Consider the following 22,392-nt stretch of genomic DNA (forward strand, 5'->3'; position numbering starts at 1 on the left):
ACCATTTACCCATCGTTTCCAACTTAACTGGCGTTGGTGCTCTGCTGAGCGGTCCCGCTCGCGGCCTGCTTAGGGTATGGTTGTTTCCCCCGATTTCCCTGTCGTCCCCCTTTGAAACAAGAGGAGGCTGGGTGGGTTCCACCGCACTGCTGGCAAGAGTGACGAAAACGACACTGTTTGCCAAATGAACATGTTCCGCTGTTAAAAGCGAAGCATTTCCCTCGAGGGGCAGACCGCCCGCCCATGCGAACGGCCAATCCGCCTGTCTTGGCAAATCCCCCGTCCGCGCCCGTTCCCTGCGCTGAGGACCCCCCGCGACGCCCACCTGCTCCCTGTTTCTGGGTTTCCTCCTCCCGCTGGGATGCCCGGGTCACTTTGAGCCAGACCTCCACGTCTTTGAACCCAAAATCCATAACCCGTAGCCCGTCCTGCTTCTCCCGAAACTCTTGGTCATATCGCCGCCATTCCGAGCCCGAGGATGTGCGCTGCATGTCGTGCACGAGATGAAGGTACCGGATGATATTCATGTGCTCTTCCGGCCTGTCCTCCAAATAGCAAGCCGCAAACACCCAGAAACCGGCCAGCCAGTTATCAAAAGACCTGAAAGCTTCTGCCCCCATGCCCTTCGTAGCTCCCGCCGTTTTGTAATCTTTCTTCATGGCCTTAGTCAAACCGAATAAGTCCACAAAGTCACCCCTACGTATCTTCTTGCGGCAGCTGTCTCGCAGCCCCCGCATAACTGCGGTGTACTCGCAGCGCACTACCCCCGGCAGATCGCGCCGCTTCTTTGCCCTACGCTCCTCTTCACTAATTCGCCTGCGCCGCTTACGCCTCTTCTGCTGTTTTGCTGCCCTTTTGGCAAGTTTTTCGGCCTCCTTCCTTGCCCTAGCAGTACTATCAGCGTCGGACGCTTGCGACGCCAAAGAAGAGGAGGAGGACGAAGAGCTACGCGAACTCGAGCTCGCGGTGGAAATTGATATAGACTGTACCAACTCACCGGATGCCATCGACCTCTCCGACCCGGATTCTTCGTTTTCTTCAGTCCAATCATCGTCCACCACGAAATCTGCCAAATCCCTTTCACCTCGGCCCTCTGTGGAAGACAAAACAGAAGAGGGCCCGGCCCGCGCTTGCGGCGCACGCCGGGCACCCCGCGTGGAATGCGCAGCGACCGTGCGCCCCTTCTGCTCCCGGTCTGGTCCTAGCTCCAGCTCCGCCGCGGCGGCCCCCAGCTCTCGGCAGGCTCGTGCCACTCGCTGCGCCGCTGATGTCCTTCGAATGCCAGAAACCCTGCGTCCCGCAGCCTGGCCGAAATCCGCCATCGCCCTAGGGGAGGCCACTGCAGCTAATGGCCCCAGAGCCTCCACCACCGTGGCCAGAGCTGACGCTATGGCCCCAGGAGGATCCCGTGCGGCGCGACCCCCGGAAACGCCGCCCGAAGGACGACCGGTCCTTGGTTGGGCGCGAGCCCGCGCCCACCGACCGCCCGATGCGCCCGGGGACCCTGCCCCTCATGTTCTAACCCGAAGGCAAGTGCCCCCCGGCCGGCCCAACCGCTCTCCATCTCCGATCCTTCGCCTTCCCTATCCAGGGAAGCAGAAGAATCCCCTGGTCCTGGGGAGGACCCGCTGTCGTGCGCAGCGGCCCGTGCCGCGGCCCTGCGGCCGCTGACCCATTCCCTGTCTCCCCTCCTGCCGCGGGACCCGCTGCGTCCTGCGGTAGTCACAGGGACCTGCTGCCCCCCCGCGCGTGCTCCCCCGCGTGTCACCGGACCCGTGGAAAGCGCACCCGCCTGCTGCTCCTGGCCACCCCTTGTAGTTCCTGCTGTGCCCCCCTCTCTTATCGCCCTCTCCGTGCGCCCAGCGCTGCCTAACCGAGGCATACGCTGCACCCCCCTAATGGGCTCTCTCCCCCTGCCAGATTCTGGCATCCGGGGAGAAGAAGTGGGTGGCCTGTGTGATGCTGGCGCCGCTGCGCGCGCACGTGTGCGGCCAGCGGCGTCGGGAGCGAGCGTGGGCGCGCGCACGTCGAGCGCGCGTCCCACGCCCACCCGCCAACGGCCTCCCGCACTGTTCCTCCTCATCGGCCGCCGCGCGAGGTTCCTGCATAGGCCCCGCGCGGCGACCGCCAGCTCCCTCACCCGTCTTCTCCCCCCGCCCGGCACGAACATTCGGCCGTGGCGAGGAAGGAGAGCCAGAGCCTGCCACTCCCGGGCGCCCCCCGCGGCCCGCGGGCGCCCGACATGATCTCGGGCTCGGCGGCTCCCGGAGGGGACGGCCGCCGCCCGCCGATCCTCGAGCGGCCCGAGGGGACCCCTGGTCCCCCACGCCGCCCTCGTCCGGCCGGAGTGCCCGACCCGGCACCCGGCGGCGAGCCCGCCCGGGCCCTGTCCGTGCTGCCAGCGGCCGCGTTCGGCGAGGCCCTAGGGGACGGAGCCCCGTCCCTCATGCCGCCCACTGCCGCCTCAGGGCCCGCTCAGCCGTCCGACCCACTGTACCGAGCCGGGGCCCTGAGCACGCGCTGGGGGCGAGACATGTCGGCAGACAAACAAATACCAGGAGGGGAGAAGGAGAATTAATTATAAGGGGTTACTCTGGAGAGGAGAATCCCAAAGTGAGGGTCAGTCTATGTACTAATCGCACAGCAAGAATCCCCCAATAAAACAAAATTTTGCTTGCACTGCAGCACTCACCTAAAGCAAATCACCAAGAGACTTAAGATGGCCTCGCCTTCCCTATATATAGCAAACCCTCCCCCTAAAGAAGGCTGTACTTTCCTCACAGCTGGGTCCACCCCTCCCCAGATGTTTAACTCTTTCCTCTCCTATACAGTCAATACTCTCTCCGTTTCTTATCAGGGGAAGCCCACGCTTCTTCACACACTTCATTTAACTCTTCAGATGGAGGAAAAGCTACTGGTAGTTTTTTCTCTCCAAACATAATACCCTTTTTTGTGGTACCGGGGGTAACATCAGAAATGTGCAACACATTTTTCATTGCCTCAATCATGTAACGTGTGGCCCTATTGGAAGTTACATTAGTCTCATCGTCGTCGACACTGGAGTCAGTATCCGTGTCGACATCTGTGTCTGCCATCTGAGGTAGCGGGCGTTTTAGAGCCCCTGATGGCTTTTGAGATGCCTGGGCAGGCACAGGCTGAGAAGCCGGCTGTCCCACATTTGGTATGTCGTCAAACCTTTTATGCAAGGAGTCGACACTGTCACGTAATTCCTTCCACAGCACCATCCACTCAGGTGTCGACCCCGCAGGGGGTGACATCACATTTATCGGCATCTGCTCCGCCTCCACATAAGCCTCCTCATCAAACATGTCGACACAGTCGTACCGACACACCACATACACACAGGGAATGCTCTGACAGAGGACAGGACCCCACAAAGCCCTTTGGGGAGACAGAGAGAGAGTATGCCAGCACACACCAGAGCGCTATATAACACAGGGATCCCACTATAAATAAATGAGTGTTTTTCCCTTATAGCTGCTTATATAATATATACTGCGCCTAAATTTAGTGCCCCCCCTCTCTTTTTTACCCTTCTGTAGCTTGTACACTGCAGGGGAGAGCCAGGGAGCGTCCTTCCAGCGGAGCTGTGAGGGAAAAATGGCGCCAGTGTGCTGAGGGAGATGGCCCTGCCCCTTTTCCGGCGGACTTCTCCCGCTTTTTCTGGAATTCTGGCAGGGGTATTTTTACACCTATATAGCCTTCCTGACTATATATGGTGTAGATTTGCCAGCCAAGGTGTCTTATATTGCCCTCAGCCCCCCCCCCCCCCCCCCCAGCGCCCTGCACCCATCAGTGACCGGAGTGTGAGGTGTGCATGAGGAACAATGACGCACAGCTGCAGTGCTGTGCGCTACCTTGTTGAAGACTGAAGTCTTCTGCCGCCGATTTTCCGGAACACTTCTTGCTTCTGGCTCTGTAAGGGGGCCGGCGGCGCGGCTCCGTGAACGAACACCAAGGTTGGGTCCTGCGGTCGATCCCTCTGGAGCTATTGGTGTCCAGTAGCCTAAGAAGCCCAAACTACCACCTGTTAGGTAGGTTCGCTTCTTCTCCCCTTAGTCCCTCGCTGCAGTGAGTCTGTTGCCAGCAGATCTCACTGTAAAATAAAAAACCTAAATATACTTTCTTTCTAGGAGCTCAGGAGAGCCCCTAGTGTGCATCCAGCTCAGCCGGGCACAAGAATCTAACTGAAGTCTGGAGGAGGGTCATAGTGGGAGGAGCCAGTGCACACCAGTAGTCTAAAGCTTTCTTTTAGTTGTGCCCAGTCTCCTGCGGAGCCGCTATTCCCCATGGTCCTTACGGAGTCCCAGCATCCACTTAGGACGTTAGAGAAATCCACACATATATTGGCCTACACAGAAAAAACAATCACTTTGCTCCCCACATAAATCATGTTGCTCCTTACATAAATCCTATTGCTCCCCACATAAATCAATCACATTGCTCCCCACATAAATTCTATTGCTCCCCACATTAATTATTCACATTGTTTCCCCCATAAATCCTATTGCTCCCCACAGGAGAAATAACATAACAAATATTAGCCCCTACCAGTCAGCTGTCCTCCTCCCTGTCTCTCAGTGGTGGGGGTTGTTCATAGTGGAGTGCTGCGAATACTGAGCAGTGGGCAGGCGGACGGGCAGGTGTGGATGTGGGTGGGCAAGGAAAGCTGTGGATGCAGGTGGGAACTGGAAAATGTGTATGTAGGCGGGTGGGCTGGCTGGGTGGTGAGTTGCGGCGGCCGTGACCTATGATATCACACCGCCGCGTCATCAAGGCACAGGTCACAGCCAGAGCATGAAAGATCCTCTAAGAAGAGCCCAGGAAAACAGTTCACACTGAAGGTGCGGGAAGCTGCTCTGGCTCCGCGGCACACCTTGCAACTGGTCGCGGCACACTAGTATGCCACGGCACACTGGTTGAAAAAGCCTGCCCTATAGCCTTATGATTAATCTGAAATTAGATACCAGAGTAGTGGCAGTGTGGAGTCTCCGCTTTGTGGAGGTGAGATGTGTGCGGTAATGGATGTGGGTCGATCAGTCAATCAATTTATCTTATGCTATGTTTTTTTTTTTTTTGTTACCTTTAAAAAGTGAAACCCAGTTAAACTAGTATATTGTCGAGAAAAACACCACTATGCAAAATATACTGGACATTGTTCTGTTTAGCTTTCTTTTATATTGGCTAATTATTCACAATGTGTGTAAACTTATGTTTGTAAAGAAACGCTCACTCGTTGTAAAATGATATTATGCTTCAATAAAAAGAAAGTAAAAAAATAAATAAAAAAATAACAATTATGGTTCCTTGGTACCTGTGTATTAGTATTAGGTTGTAAGAGGTATGTGGCTTAATTTCTACTGTATAAGGAAGAGGGGAGAAATACATGATCTATGTTTATGTGATTAGACAGGGTGATTTTAGACAGGATGTTATCTTTGAAGGAGAGGAACGTGGGAATCTCCTAGAAAATGTCCTTCTCTTTGTTACCAAACATTGATTTGTTTGCACTGACGTCAGCTGTTAGTTTCCTCACTAGTGACTTGCATCTGCCAGACACTTAAATACAGAAGCTGCAGAGGGCACCACATTCGTGGACGGGGAGATCACACCATCTACAGACAGCAGAAGTTCTAATGAGACAGCACTTTAGTGACTGAGACATCAGTAAGTATAAGTCTGTCATATGTTACCTTGCTCTTGAATCAGTACGATACACTATGCTGCTATTCTGTACAGGGGTTTACTAACATTAATGCACAAGTGGACTTGTTAATTTGCATTGATTGATAATGTGCTTCTGCAGTTATACAGTTTGATCCTATATTAGTAAATCATACACCTTTCCTCACATTGCTACAGCAATACCCCATTAAATTGTTCTTGAAAACCAGGGGGCTTACAAAAAAAAAACAGTAAACCAAATTAATTAATAATGAATAATAATATTTGAATAGAATTGAAATCAAGTAATATGTTACAGGGGTACTGCAAACTTTATCAAAATGCTGTAAAAAAACTGAACTTTCCATATTTTCACTAATACATCTTCATCTACACTGCCATGTTATCATGCCATGACGACATGGCTATCGATGTGACCACCATCGATTTTGATGGTGACACAGGCCATTGATGGTAGGTAACTATTCAAGGAAGTACCATCAATGGTATTACCGTCCATATTTACTTACATGATCAGAAGTGAGTCAGAATGCGTGGCAGTTAGCGCTGCTACTTCTATGTAAAAGTCAGAGACTGTCAAGGAGGCAGGCCATCCCATTCCCGGCACAACACACTGTGTGTAAGAGCAGGGGGCAGCGCAGGACTGCTGGCTGACAGACTAGGAGCTCTGTGCAACAGCAACAAAAAAAAATTGGACCAGTTGCTACCATTGATGGCTGGTACTCCGTCATCGATGGTAAAAGAATTCTACACCTTTTTGTGAGTAATTATTACTGATTGTACCCTTATGCCATCTAATTTGTTAAAGTGTTGATTTCAATATCTCTTTGAAACTGTATGCTTCAGAATTAATAAAAACATTTTAGAAAAAAAGAAGTATTCTACACTGACAGTAGCTCAATAGTCTTTACCATGAACTGTTTCTCTGGCTGCTTCATTTAATATTTCTCTAACTATGTTACTAGATTTCTTCACATCTAAACTGAAATTTGGCTCCAGTAGTACAAGAGTAAAGCTGGGTGGTCAGGCCATGTATTGATAAGTGTGTACCCAGCTTAAGCACGTCCAGCCTGAATGGAATATTTAATTTTAGAAGTGCAAAACAGGTATATACCGTAGCATAACTAAAGAGAGCATTTTATAAAAAAAAAAAAATCTCTAATCAAACAACACCAGGGCATTACTGTATTTCTGTCACTGAAAAGCTTCTGCACTATCTACTTCATTTGGATATCATTATTTTTGTTTATATTTTCGACAGCAGCGCTCCTGAAAAGCAAGTAATGTCTTTATAAGCAATAAATCCTCTGTTGCTTACTTTCTCTGTAAATAGATATATAGCATCTTATTTCACACAGCCAAAATAATACACACAGCCAAAATAAATACAGTGGGATGAATTTACTAAGATGGGAGTTCTATTTAAGATGGGATGTTATCCATAGCAACCAATCAGATTCCAGGTAAATGATCACGTCAAGTAGAACTCCAGTGGCGTAAATCTCGAAGTTCAAGTGACTTTCTCACATATAAGACCATGTACCACTCTTATCGTAATGCTCTGGACATTGCCAAACAAACATATTTTCAATCTCTCATCTCTGCTCAAGCCTCTAACCCCAAGTGACTTTTTAATACATTTAAATCACTTCTTGTCCCTCTCTCACCCAACCCACCAGTCACTGTGCAAGTTCTTGCTTCCTATTTCAAGGACAAGATTGATAAGATCCGAAATGAAATGGTATGCTCTTCCACTGCAAGTGACCTGCTCAATTCCCTGCCTGAACCCTCTAACACCTTCTCTTCATTTGATCCTACAAATGAAGATGAAGTATCTGCACTCTTTTCATCTGCCTACTCTATTACCTCTCCCCTTGAATCTGTACCCTCACAAATTAGTAAAGCTCTGTCTGCTATGCTCAGCCCAACCTTAACTAAAATCTGTAATCTCTCTCTGTCTACTGGTATCTATCCTTCTCTGTACAAGCATGCAGTGATTACTCCCATTCTGAAAAAACAAAACTCTGACCCTAACTCTCTCTCAAACTATTGTCCCATCTCTCAGCTCCCATGCCCCTCCAAGCTACTTGAGAGACTTGCCTACACTTACCTCACACACTTACTTAACTCACACAGCCTACTGGACCCACTTCAGTCAGGATTTCGTGCCCAACACTCCACAGAGACAGCACTGACTAAGGTAGTGAATGATTTGGTCACTGCTAAATCTAAAGGTCATTACTCACTACTTATTCTCCTTGCTCTCTCTGCTGCTTTTGACACTGTTGACCACTCTCTTCTCATACAAACACTACAATCCCTAGGTATTCAGGACACAGCCCTTTCTTGGTTCTCATCCTACCTATCTAATCGCACCTTTAGTGTTCGTTTCTCTGATTCCACCTCCTCTTCGCTACCTCTCTCAGTTGGAGTACCGCAAGACTCAGTCTTAGGTCCTCTGCTTTTCTCTATCTATACCACATCTCTTGGCAAACTAATCAACTCTTTCGGATTTCAGTACCATCTGTATGCGGATGATACTCAAATCTACCTATCCTCCCCAGATTTGTCACCATCTGTATTGAGTCGTGTTACTGAATGCCTTTCTGCCATTTCATCTTGGATGACATCATGCCACCTCAAACTTAATATATCCAAAACAGAATTAATTATATTTCCACCGGCCAATAGTAGTTTCCAACCTGATATCTCTATCACTGTTGAGAACTCTGCAATCATCCCTACCCCACAAGCTCGCTGCCTAGGTGTCATTCTTGACTCTGAACTGTCCTTTGTTCCCCACATTCAATCTGTCTCAAGATCATTTTACATACATCTAAGAAACATATACAAAATACGACCATAACTTACACAAGACACAGCAAAAACTCTAATCCATGCTCTCATTATCTCCCGCATTGATTATTGTAATAGTCTCCTGACCGGTCTTCCCAAACATAGGCTCTAACCACTACAATCCATTTTGAATGCAGCTGCGAGGCTAATCTTCCTCGCTAGACGTTCATCGTCTGCAGATCCGCTCTGTCAGTCCCTCCATTGGTTACCAGTGTTCTACCATATTAAATATAAAATACTTTTACTGACATACAAGGCTATTAACCAAACTGCACCAACATACATCTCTTCACTCATCTCAAAATATCTCCCTACCCGACCTCTCCGCTCTGCACAAAATCTACGTCTCTCATCCACACGCATTACTTGTTCACACTCAAAATTACAGGACTTTATCCGGGCTTCACCCACTCTGTGGAATGCCCTCGCACGCACAATAGGACTGTCCTCTAGTCTCCAAACCTTTAAACGCTCCCTGAAAACGCACCTCTTCAGACAAGCGTATCAAATTCCAGACCCACCCACATAACCTTCAGTGCTTCCCTATCTAATTACATACTCTCTGTACAGTATACATAACATCACATATCTTGTCTTTCTTTACTCTCACACCCTCCTGACACTTGCCCAACATTGCAGCGTGATCATATCATACAACCCATTAAGAACCTAGCAATCTGGTGGACCATTATGCAATAGGTAGCATCTATCCTTGTGTATCAATGCCTATTTCCCTATAGATTGTAAGCTTGCGAGCAGGGCCTTCCTACCTCTATGTCTGTCTGTTTTTAGCCAGTTTTGTTCTATTATTGTTGTTCCAATTGTAAAGCGCAACGGAGTATGCTGCGCTATATAGGAAACTGTTAATAAATAAATAAATAAATTATCTTCTAGAAGGTGCTAGATAAATGAGAAGTAGAATCTGATCAGTTGCTATGGGCAACATCCCATCTTAAATAGAACTCCCATCTTAGTAAATTTTCCCCAGTGAGTTAATTACTTGAAATAAATTTTCCAGCTGACAAAATGCAACTTAATATGATTAATATATTTCTTCTATAGTGTATTTGCCATAGCCTGTACACTGGCATATTATATAAGGGTTTTTTCAGATGTGGTTGGAGTTGCTGTTCATGCAGCAAAGTACCGATGGGATGCAGTTACATTGCCAGCAGCATTGCCGGCAGTCGGGACCCTGGTGGTCAAGATACCGACGTCGGAATCCCAACCACTGACAATGCCGACAGCTGTAACAGGGGCTATTTCCACTCGTGGGTGTCCACAACACCCATAGAGTGGGAATAGAACCTGTGCGAGCCACCGCAAGGGGCTTTGTTGCGCTCGACCCCCTGACGGCATTCTGGCGTCTGGGATCCGGACGTGGGTATGCTGACCACTGGGATACCGGCAGCCGGCATACCATGCCCAACTCACACGATTACACATTGGGGGTCATTCCGAGTTGATTGTAGCTGTGCTAAATTTAGCACAGCTACGATCAGGCACTCAGACATGCGGGGGGACGCCCAGCATGTCAGTGCCGCCCCAGGCCCCCCCCCCACCCACCCGGGGGCAGAAATGCAAAAGCATCGCACAGTTAACCAGTGGCTCCCACTTGACATTATTCGTCCGCACAGAGAACTCTGCCCGCTGTGGCCAGTGTCATCTGTTGTAGAGCACCTTGGTGTCCCTGCTGTCCCAAAGGCAAAGAAAGCAGGGAAACTTGGAAAAACCGTCTTGGAGACCCATTAGGAATCCCACCATTTATGAAATAACATTTCAAATACAAGGACAAACATATATATATATGTATATATATATATATATATACACACACACACACATAACATTTTTGTAGAGAGAGCACTCACCAGTCTTCTTGAAGATACATTTAGATAGTTTATTTACTCACAGCAAGTCTAAAGGCAGACATGTCTGTTAGACTTACTGTAAGTAAACTATCTAAATGTATTTTCAAGAAGACTGGTGAGTGCTCTCTCTACAAAAATTGGATATAATTGGCAGATTTTGGATGAACTCCTGGAATTGCCTGAGATTTCGTGCACCCCAGCATGATGGAATAAGTACATTGTGAGTGTGATCACATATCTTTGGAATATAGGGGGTAATTTCTTTGTTATAAACCTACCTGTGCGACTGACAATACAATGCCCCAACTCACGGTGACATGCTAGCTGCCCATGGCAGAGGCCAGGAAATCTCTGTTCAACCATGGAGAGCCTCTGCCTTCCTCCTAAACAGCAGCAACACCCCCCCCCCCCCTCCCGCCCCACATCCTCCCTGCCCCTAGAGAGCATCAGACTGTCAATCACTAATAGTCTGATGCCACAGTGTGCATTCGTGCATGCACAGAATGGGTCCTGCCCATGAGCAAAGTACCGATAACACTACGTAACATAATAAATGTTATATATATATTTACCTCATATACATTTTTCTATTCAATATTTAGAAATGGGGGGTGACCCGTTGATCATTGCACACCTCAATATAAGTACAGACACAAAAAACAGGACACAATTGTACGTATATAATTTATTTATTGTGACAAGTATGTAGTTCAGTGGACATATGCACTTTTCCTAACTTTATTCACTTATTCTATAGTTTTAAGCAATATTTCGCTAGCATTTCCTTTTTAATATAATATGAATTAAAGGTTATTTTTTAAACAATTAAACATAAGTGCACCACTGTAAAGCAAAATTCCACTGTCTTCTCTCTTTTTTGCAAGTCACCGTGGGTGCCTGAAGCCACCCGATGGTGAGTGACTGATCCGATGGTGGGTCCTAGTACACAGGTTGGATCACTACTGCAGCAGGAGGTGTCTGCTTGTAATAGACGCCTCCTGTAGCATTACCATACAGTGCTATCACTGCTACTTTCATGAAAGCAGAAGTGATAGCAACTGTCTGCAACCACATCTTACCCTCCTGCTTTTCAATAGCAATTTAAGACCATTTAGGTTTATATGCATATGTAAACCTGGAGGAATTATTTTGTTACCATGCTGCTCTGACTATTAAATTCAAGTTGCTGTCACTGTTTATACAGTAACTGTGGGAAAAACATTTCTATCAGTCTGCAATGCTTTTAAGTTATATAATGTATAGTAAAAGTTTTCCTTGTTTAATTTGCTTTTAATTCATGCTATTTTGTATATTTTATGAGTTAAAATGTATTACAAAAAAAGAGGCAAGGAGAATATAAGTACATTGTGTTATCATGGTGATCAGGTCAGGTTGGTTAGGTGTAATGTTCTATAGCTGTATATCCAGTGACCAAGGGGCTAATTCAGACCTGTTCACTCGCTAGGGGTTTTTTGTAGTCCTGCGTTCGCATAGTCGCCACCCATAGGGTAGTGTATTTTTGCTTTGCAAGTGTGTGAACGCATGTGTGCGCAGAGCTGTACAACATATTTTGTGCAGTCTCTGAGTAGCCCAGGACTTACTCAGCCACTGCGAACACTTCAGCCTGTCCGGGACCGGAATTGACGTCAGGAACCCTCCCTGCAAACGCTTGGACACGCCTGCGTTTTTCCAAACACTCCCAGTTCTGTGAGCTGCCGGCCATGCCCCCATACCCCCAGTCCCTCTGCCTTACTGGAATAGACGCTGCACGCGTACGCACAGCGTCTATTCACCACTGCTCTGCTCTGAATGGAGCAGAGCAGCGAGTGCTAGGGAGCCTCCCAACTGTTCCCCCCACCGCGGGACACTGTGGCCCGCGGGAGGGACAGCGGGACAGACCCAAAAAAACTGGACTGTCCCACGCAAATCGGGACAGTTGGGAGGTATGCAAAAAGTACCGTTGGCAGGCAATGACAGCACATGTGTAGCATACGTGCCTACTTTTGAAAAAGCATTTCAGGGAGATTGTGAAAGTAACACCTATCAGCGTGGATGTGCACTGCTACATCTAAGAGGCATGTTATAAAAATGACTTACATCCAAGTGTAAATGAGCCCCAAAGTTAATAAGGATTTGTTTGTGTATTGTGTTTTACAAGAGGTTCCATATGCTGTGGCCACGAGAAACCTTATTTAAAATACATGTAGCCATAAGGATCATTGGGGCAGATGTATTAACCTGGAGAAGGCATAAGGAATTGATAAACCCAGTGATAAATGCAAGGTGATAAATGCACCAGCCAATCAGCTCCTAAACTGTTCATTTACACATTGGAGCTGATTGACTGGTGTGTTTATCACCTTGCACATATCACTGGTTTATCACTTCCTTATGTCTTCTCCAGGTTAATACATCTGCCCCATTGTGCCTTATAACCAATGCAGGGAAATGGCACTGATGAGCCCATTTAAATGTATATATCTCTGATTTCTTTTGTTTCTCCAAGAATGTAACAGCTGCATAATGGGGATAAGGTGAAATCAGGGAGATTGCAGGTCTATTCAGGGAGTCAGGGAGATTGCTACTATTTCAGGGAGTCTCCTGCAGAATGAGGGAGGGTAGGCAACTATGGGGGTCATTCCCAGTTGTTCGCTCGTTGCCGATTTTCGCTATGCTGCGATTTGTTGCTAACTGCGCATGCGCATGGTACTCAGAGAGCATGTGCTAAGTTATTTAACACAAAACTTAGTAGATTTGCTGGTGTTCGAGCGTCGATTTTCAGTCGCAGTGCTCATCGGTGAATGATTGACAGGAAAGGGGTGTTTCTGGGTGGTAACTAAGCGTTTTCCGGGAGTGTGGTAAAAAACGCAGGCGTGTCAGGGAAAAACGCAGGAGTGTCTGGAGAAACGGGGGAGTGGCTGGCCGAACGCAGGGCGTGTTTGTGACGTCAAACCAGGAACTAAACGGACTGAGCTGATCGCAATCGAGGAGTAGGTCTGGAGCTACTCAGAAACTGCAAAGAATTATTTAGTAGCGATTCTGCTAATCTTTCGTTCGCTATTGTGCTATGCTAAGATACACTCCCAGAGGGCGGCGGCCTAGCGTGTGCAATGCTGCTAAAAGCAGCTAGCGAGCGATCAACTCAGAATGACCCCCTATGATGTGTAGTGATGGGTATAATAGGTCAAATAAAGACAACAGTCTTACTTTTAAACTCACAGTGACTTCTCCATTACTTACCCAACTAAGGGGGTAATTCAGAGTTGATCGCAGCAGCAAATTTGTTAGCAGTTGGGCAAAACGATGGGCCTAATTCAGATCTGTTCGCTCGCTAATCTAATTTTTGCAGCGCTGCGAACAGATAGACGCCGCCTATAGGGGAGTGTATTTTAGCTTTGCAAGTGTGCGAACGCATGTGCAGCCGCCCTGTACAAAAACAGCTTGTGCAGTTTCGGAGTAGCTCTGACCTTACTCAGCTTCTGCGATCGCTTCAGCCTATTCAAGCCAGTAATTGACATTAGACACCCACCCTGCAAACGCTTTGACACACCTGCGTTTTGCCAACCACTCCCAGAAAACAGTCAGTTGACACCCACAAACGCCCTCTTCCTGTCAATCTCCTTATGAATGGCTATGCGAATGGTTTCTTCATTAGAACCAGTGCACAACGATCCGCTTTGTAACCGTACGGCGCACCTGCGCATTGCAGTGCATACGCATGCGCAGTTCTTATCTGATTGCTGTGCAGCGAAAAACACTAGTGAGTGAACAGATCTGAATTAGGCCCCATGTGCACTGCAGGGGGGGCAGATATAACATGTGCAGAGAATTAGATTTGGATGGGGTGTGGTCAAACTGAAATCTAAAGTGCAATGTAAAAATAAAGCAGGCAGTATTTACTCTGCACAGAAACAAAATAACCCACCCAAATCCAGGGCCGGCCCGAACCAAAAAATTTTGGTAAGCGAATATATATTTTGGCGCCCCTGGTTGGAATATATAGGGGCGTGGTTTCATGGGTATGAGGCACGGCCACAGAATAGTACCAATTCACATTACATCGCACAGTAGTGTCTGTTAGTCATATTACACCACACAGTAGCGTCTGTTGTTCACATTACACAGCACAGTAGTATGCAGGGTGTGACGGAGAAGCAGTGGGTGACAGGGAGAGGGTAACCGGGAGAAGGTGACAGGGAGAAGTTGGTAACAGGGAGAGGCTGAGGGTGATGGAGAGTGGGTGAAAGGGAAAGGTAGAGTGTAAAATGAGAGGGTGATAAGCAGTGGGTGACAGGGAGAGGCAGAAGGTGATGGGGAGGGGGCGACAAGCCGAGGGAGACTGAGAGAGTGGGACAGGGAGAGGCATTTGGGTTATGGGGAGAAGGTGACAAGCAGAGTGTGACAGGGAGAGGTCTGAGGTCTCTGTATGAGGGAGTAAAGGGGGTAAATTGGGTTGAAACGGCTCACTGGGATATGACGGGAAAGTATTAGTGGGAGAGACAGACAGAAAAAAACAATGGCTGTTAACATGAGAGGAGAGAGGGAGTGAGAGACGGAGAGGGGAGAGGAAAGAGAACTTCTCTGACCTGCAGTAAGAGAGACGTTCATTTCTGGACACAGTGGAAGGTTCTGGAGAGCATAGTCTCATGGTCCCAGCACTGGCAGGCGATTGAATGTCCCTCGAGCCGGCCCTGTGTTGGAGGTCTGGCAAGTCAAACAGTATCAGAGAGGAGGGAAGGGGAGGGGGCCCCCTCCTCTACTTCGGCCGGACTGCCTCCTCCTGCTTTGTTATGACCCGCTGCAGCGTACCGCTAGCTCTGTAAAAAAAAAAAAAATGCCAGTGCACACTGCACACATACATAGATTAGATAGAGGAACACTGACACATCATATAGAGACACACTGACACACAGATTGTATATGTGCACAATTACACACACATACATTGTACATGGAACAGGGGCACACTGACACACACACATTGTACAGGGAGCAGGGGCACACACACACACACACACGCACACACACACACGCACACACACATTGTACAGGGAGCAGGGGCAAATTACCACACACACACACACACACACACACACACACACACACACACACACACATACATTGTATAGGGAGCAGGGGCACACTGACACACACACACACACACACACACACACACACACACACACATTGTACAGGGAGCAGGGGCACACTGACACACAGGTTTATTTTTACTTATATATTCACCCTGCTTGTCCCCCTCCCGCACCTCTTTCCCTGCAGACAGGCAGTTTAAGATAAAAGGCAGTGAACACTCACACTGCCTGCACATCTGTAGTAACTGGTGCTGCCTGGCTAAGTGCCACCCAATGCCACAGAGATGTTTCTCTGTGACTTGTCCAGGTCCAGTCCCCTAAGAGGAGCAGCATGCTCCTCCTCCGTCTCTCCTCACAGCATGGCCGCACAGGGGTAGAGAACTGTCTGGTGGGCGTGCGGTGTGACGTCCTCGCGTCCCATTGCGCACACAAACCATGGAGGCAGGGTCAGCAGGGTCAACATTGTCAGTGCTGAATGGGCAGCGGGCGTCATGCGGGGCAAGGGGGGTGTATTGAGCTGCCTGCGATGCGGGTGTGTTTGGCATCCCTGTGTGCACGTGTAACTCTACGTTTATCAGAGTTGTCTGGTGGGCGGCAGTGGGGATGTAGACAGGGAGTGGTGGTGACTCACTGTCTGCAGTAGCGCCCTCTAAACTCTGGCGCTCCATGTGGCCGCGTACCACGCGTATGCGTCGGGCCGGCCCTGCCCAAATCTAACTCTCTCTACACATGTTACATCTGAACCCCCTGCAGTGCACATGGGAGGTCATTCCGAGTTGATCGCTCGCTAGCTATTTTTTGCAGCGCTGCGAACAGATAGTCGCCGCCTACAGGGGAGTGTATTTTTGCTTTGCAAGTATGCGATCGCATGTGCAGCCGAGCAGTACAAGGAAGTTTCGTGCAGTTTCTGAGTAGCTCAGAACTTACTCAGCCGCTGCGATCACTTCAGCCTGTTCTTGCCCGGAATTGACTTCAGACACCCGCCCTGCAAACGCTTCGACACGCCTGCGTTTTGTTTTCCAACCACTCCCAGAAAACGGTCAGTTGACACCCACAAACGCCCTCTCCCTGTCAATCTCCTTGCGATCGGCTATGCGAATGGATTCTTTGTAAAATCCATCGATCAGCAACGATCCGCTTTGTACCCGTACGACGCGCCTGCGCATTGCGGTGCATACGCATGCGCAGTTCTGACCTGATCGCAGTGCAGCGAAAAATCCTAGCGTGCGATCAGGTCGGAATGACCCCCATGGTTTTGCCCAACTGCTAACAAATTTGCTGCGGCGATCAACTCTGAATTACCCCCCATGTACACTGCAGGTGTGGCAGATATAACATTTACAGAGAGAGTTATAGGCTCTACACACTGGCCAATATTTCTCAAAGATATGAACACTCTCGTTCATTATTGAATGAGATAATGTTCATATCTTTCAGTGTGGAGTCACCAGCGATGAACGATGCGCGTCCCCGCGCTCGTTCATCGCTGGTTCCCCGTCGGCTGTGCATGCAGGCCAATATGGACGATCTCGTCCATATTTGCCTGCACTTCAATGGAGCCGGGTCCCGTCACTGCCTCCCCCCGCCGCCGGGTCACCCGTCGGCCGTATCCGCCGTCGGGCAGCTCAGCGGCAAATCTTTATATGTGTAGGGCCCATTAGAGTTGGGTGGGTTATTTTGTTTCTGTGCAGGGTAAATACTGGCTGCTTTATTTTTACACTGCAATTTAGATTTCAGTTTGAACACACCCCACCCAAATCTAACTCTATCTGCACATGTTATACCTGCAGTGCACATTGGGGGTCATTCTGACCTGATCGCTTGCTGCAGTTGATTGCAGTGCAGCGATCGGGTCATAACTACGCATGCGCCGGCGCCACAGTGCGCAAGCGTATGGCTGACAGCTGACGGCTGTCGTTGCTTAGCGATCGCCTCTGCCTGATTGACAGGCAGAGGCAGTCACTGGGCGGAAGGGGGCAGGCATGGCCGGACCATGCGGGGGGCAGGCTGCAGCGGCTGCGTGATGTCACACGCAGCCGCTGTGACCCAGGGCAGCGACGAGTAACTCCAGAGCCAGCTTTACTTATAAATAAGCTTTTTTCTTATATCATGTATATTATTCAACTTAGGAGTGTGGTACATTTTAATGATAATGTCTATGTTTTCATTATTGAATGTCAGTGTACTGGCACGCTTGGACCAAATGGGGTGGGGGGGTGCTACAGTGAGGAATCTCACTTGCACATGGGCAAAGGGGGTGGCTCTGACAATATGGGTCGAGGTGGCTGGTGTTCTTCTGGCCTGGTGGCTCTGAGCTGTGAGCTGCACCGTGGCGCGCCCAATAAGTCACACTGCGCTGATATCAGTGCTATTTTCCATCCTTCCAGGAGATAAGGACACGTTGGAGCAGCTCCATTAGGCCGGGAGGGGAAACTGCAGGTGTCGGACAACAGGGGACTTTTGCTGGGCAAAAAATAGAGCCTGGGGGAGAACACTCTTATTCATCAGTAATATAGGTTGTTCTGAAAATTGGCTTAATGCTTCAGAAATAGCAAACCTAACCACGACCGTGATAAATTATGTGTCCTATTTATATACCATTTTCACATATTCTTCTTCCATCTTTCATGTTATTTAGGGTACATTTCTCATATTTTTCATATTTCTATGGTCTGGTTCATAAAGATTGATAACAAAATGTTTTGTCTTTTATTACAGATATCATGTTCTGTCCAGCTGCAGCCCTGCTATTTCTGACCCTCTCTTCTACATTTTTCCCTGGCCATTCTTCTAACTGTGTCTCATTTCTGGCCAAGTCTCGCTTCATTTTCTCCTGCCAAGCCCAAGGTTTATTCTCTATCCCATCTGTTCCTTTTAACACCCAAGTTCTCTTGCTCAACTTCAACCATATCCCATCCATTTCCCAGAAATCTTTCCTTAATCTCACTCAGCTGCAAGACCTGTCACTTGGTGCTCAGAATAACAATGGCTCCTTGGTTATTGAAGAAGCTGCTTTCCAAACACTGACTACTCTCACAACACTTGACCTTGGAGGCAACCGCAACCTAATCATGCACCCTAAAGCTTTCAAAGGTCTCTCCCAACTAAAGATACTTCTTCTGGACTCCAATGGACTAGATGAATCTGTCCTAGAATCTAATTTGTTTGGTGAGTTGACCTCTCTGAGAAAGCTTGATCTCTCTTTTAACAATCTACGAAGACTGAGACCAGATCCCAGCTTTCTAAAGTTACACTCACTTTCTACCATCCTTTTGAAACTCAACAAAATCAACCAGCTTTGTGGAAAAGACCTACAGAACTTGCAAGGAAGACGTTTAGAGCTCCTTGACCTCTCATCAAATCCTCTCCAAGTGTCGAACACATCATTGTGCACCAATCCTTTCATGAACATTACTTTAGGGACCCTTGATATATCTTCAACAGCATGGAATACAGAACAGACTGAAAACTTCTTTAAAATTATATCTGGTACTCAAGTAGAGCAGGTTAAGATGAGGCATGGATCCTTGTTGGGCAGTGGATTTGGATTTAATAACCTGAAAAACCCAGATGAAAATACTTTTTCTGGCCTGAATTTTAGTAATGTACTTATATTTGACTTTTCCCATAGCTTCACCTCAAAGCTGGAGCCATACATATTTGCTGGGGTTTCTAAACTATTGTCTCTTGACCTATCTTTCAGCAAACTTCATATTATCAGCCCTGGAGCATTTTCAGGTCTAAGAGAACTAGTAAGTCTTAATATGTCTGGCAACCTCATTGGAGACCTCACAAGGAGCACTTTGGAAAGCCTCTGGTCTTCTCCTCTTAAAGTTCTGGATATCAGTTCCAATCATATTGGTGCCATACAATTTGGAGCAATGGATGGCCTTGTCTCCTTAGACTCACTAAACCTAAGGGACAATGCTCTGAATAATATACCATCAGTTAAGCTCCCAGGTTTAACTATTGTACTATTAAAACAGAACCGCATATCAGACACTTATGGTATTACCACCTTCTGCCCTAACTGCAAACTTCTAGATCTTTCAAGCAACCGATTAACTGATCTCAGGTCCCTGAGGGAGATTCTGGAGTTAAGGTCTCTGAAAATCCTCATGCTAAGCAGTAACCAGCTTTCTCAATGCTCACCTAAACCTGCTGTTAAACCGTTAAACAACACTTCCTTGCTTTTTTTGGATCTATCGGATAATGACTTAGGACAGGTGTGGACATCTGGACAGTGTTCAGACATCTTTAGAAATTTGGGACTATTGAAGACCCTCAATCTGGCCAAAAACCACATATACTCTTTTCCTGAAGATTTATTCCAGGAGCTAGTAAGCCTCCAGGCTCTAGATTTGTCAAGAAATTACCTTAGACTACTCCCACAGGAACTGTTCACTGACTTAAAAGCTCTGAAGACTCTCAATATAAGGAACAACAACTTTGTTACTCTCTCACCTTCCAGTTTTAAGCCTCTGACATCCTTGAAAAGCGTTGATCTGTCCGAAGTCACGCTAATATGTAACTGTGGCCTCACTGACTTCTGGAACTGGATAAGGACAACTAATGTTACTGTGCAAGTCAGCTATACTGGGAAGATTTCATGCCTTAGGCTTTCCCCACCTGTCCAGGAGATACCATTGGAAGCCTATTTCAAGGACTGTTAGATATGTTTTTGTCATCATTTTGCCATTGATACAGAGATAGGAGATGTACAGTTTCAAATCTGTAAACTATGTATTAGATGCACTGTAGCAATCTCTCCAAAGTCAATTGCAGTAATGTTGTGTATAATGGACTTCATATATAACAAATACAGGGAAGTCTGAATTCAATTGATAAAATATTGGTAAAACTGGTTAAAAAAAAAAACCAAAACTTTAAGTGAGATTATATATTGGCTGCCTGATGTCCCAAAAAAACACTCCTTGTTCCAAAGATGTTTGTTTCAAAGGCAAAGAAACTAAATTACAACTTTAACCTATTAATTTGAAGCCTTACCATAATATATAGCCCTAACATTATCACAGATTTTACATCTGAACCTACCCCACGTAAGTGCTAGACTAAAAATTAACCCAAGCTCACATTGTAACCACATTTTTATTTGTACATCAATTTAAATTTCTAATACTATCCTAACAGAGCCCTGATTTTACAACCCAAATCATTTTAATTTATCTTTGAACAGCATACTTTATGGTTACATTGCAAGTTATTGCTTGTGTATAAAGAAAAAAGAAAGAAAGGGGTCATGGTATTTTTTATAACTCATCAGTGCTCACATTTCTTCTAGAATGATGACATCAGAAGTCTGCAGTAATATTTGATAACATCAGATGACTATAGAATTCCTTGTTAATAAAGATGTTATTTACATTTTATAAACAGATTAACAACATGTTGTTTCAAGCAGAATGATGAAAAGAAAGACCAAAAATGAAAAATGAAAACGAATACCAAAAATGATAGCCACAATAGTTTTCAGGAAGTACTTTGAGTGAAATTAATACTAAATTAAGAAATATTTTTTGTGTCTTCGAGTTACTATTCATTTAAAGTGTTCTATAGGAAAAAGTTAAATAAAAGAACTGTGTATAATTTAAATACTAATTCATTGGTGTGTTTTCTTGTAATTTCTGCTGTTTATTGAAATTCTGTGCTGGGCGGCTCCCCACATGTGAGTGGTAACAGTTGTAGTTTTGCAAATTTTAATATTAATAAAGTTCTCAAGTAACAAACAATATGAATAAAAGCACAGGGTGGCAATACACATCTAAGGGCAGCACGGACGGTGTAATGGTTAGCATTACTGCCTCACAGCACTGAGGTCATGGGTTCGATTCCCACCATGGCCCTAACTGTGTGGAGTTTGTATATTCTCCCCGTACTTGCGTGGGTTTTCTCCGGGTACTCCGGTTTCCTCCCACAATCCAAAAATATACTGGTAGGTTAATTGGCTCCCAACAAAATTAACCCTAGTGTGATTGCGTGTACATGTGGTAGGGAATATAGATTGTAAGCTCCACTGGGACAGGGACTGATGTGAATGGCCAAATATTCTCTGTAAAGCGCTGCGGAATATGTGTGCACTATATAAATAACTGGTAATAAATAAATATTAAATAAAATAAATAAAGCTGCATACACATGGTGCGATTGCACCGTGTGTATGCACTTGCGATGGCAATGCGCGGTCCCTCGGGATCGACATAGCAAGAAAATATACTGTGTGCAGGCGGGGCCAATACTGACTACATGCCTCCGGACACAATGTAGTCAGTATCGTCCGTTAGCCTGCATCAGTGCGTGTGTATGAACCTTAAGGGGGCTATTCAGGCCTGGTCACATTGTTCAGAATATCGCAAAACGGCCAATTTTCAGAACACTGCGCACGTGCAGTGGCCGCAGTGCACGGGCTATCATGATTCGATCGCATCCCGGAAGGATGCATTTGCATCATGATTGTCAGGAGACGGGTGTCCAGGGGCGGCAATGCGGCATTGAAGGGGGGGGGGGGAGACACAAGTACACCAGGAAATGCAGGAAACATGTTGGCAGTGCGCCTGCCTACACAGCCATGTTTCGTAGGCAGGGATCAACCTCTATTTGAGGTTTTTGCGATGCGATCACAATTCAATTGTGGCCTTGTCCTGTGCTGGGAAACCACCAGCATGCAATTTTAGTGGTTGCAGATTTTGTTAAAAAAGCTAAATCTTCGACCAACTCTGAATAACCCCCTAAATTCAGATCTTTGTAGAATGCCAAGCCACCACTTTGATTGCAGATAGGATCTACCTGGCCCACACAGTCTGTCCTTTACGGTTAGTTCAGGGGTCTGGGTATTAGGGATAGGGTAT

The 22,392-nt window shown here is 47.0% G+C and overlaps 1 protein-coding gene across 1 annotated transcript; it reads left to right on the plus strand.

Moving 5' to 3' along the window:
* The first annotated feature begins 5,555 nt into the window (after nt 1-5,555).
* On the plus strand, nt 5,556-21,122 carry LOC134970025 (toll-like receptor 5). The gene is made up of 2 exons (XM_063946142.1): nt 5,556-5,688; nt 18,245-21,122. Exon 2 carries the CDS (start codon nt 18,250-18,252, stop codon nt 20,197-20,199), a length of 1,950 nt encoding a protein of 649 aa, XP_063802212.1. The 5' UTR covers nt 5,556-5,688; nt 18,245-18,249; the 3' UTR covers nt 20,200-21,122.
* Nucleotides 21,123-22,392: the final 1,270 nt, after the last annotated feature.

The sequence above is a fragment of the Pseudophryne corroboree genome, chromosome 11, assembly GCF_028390025.1.
Source record: "Pseudophryne corroboree isolate aPseCor3 chromosome 11, aPseCor3.hap2, whole genome shotgun sequence".
Taxonomy (NCBI): Eukaryota; Metazoa; Chordata; class Amphibia; order Anura; family Myobatrachidae; genus Pseudophryne; species Pseudophryne corroboree.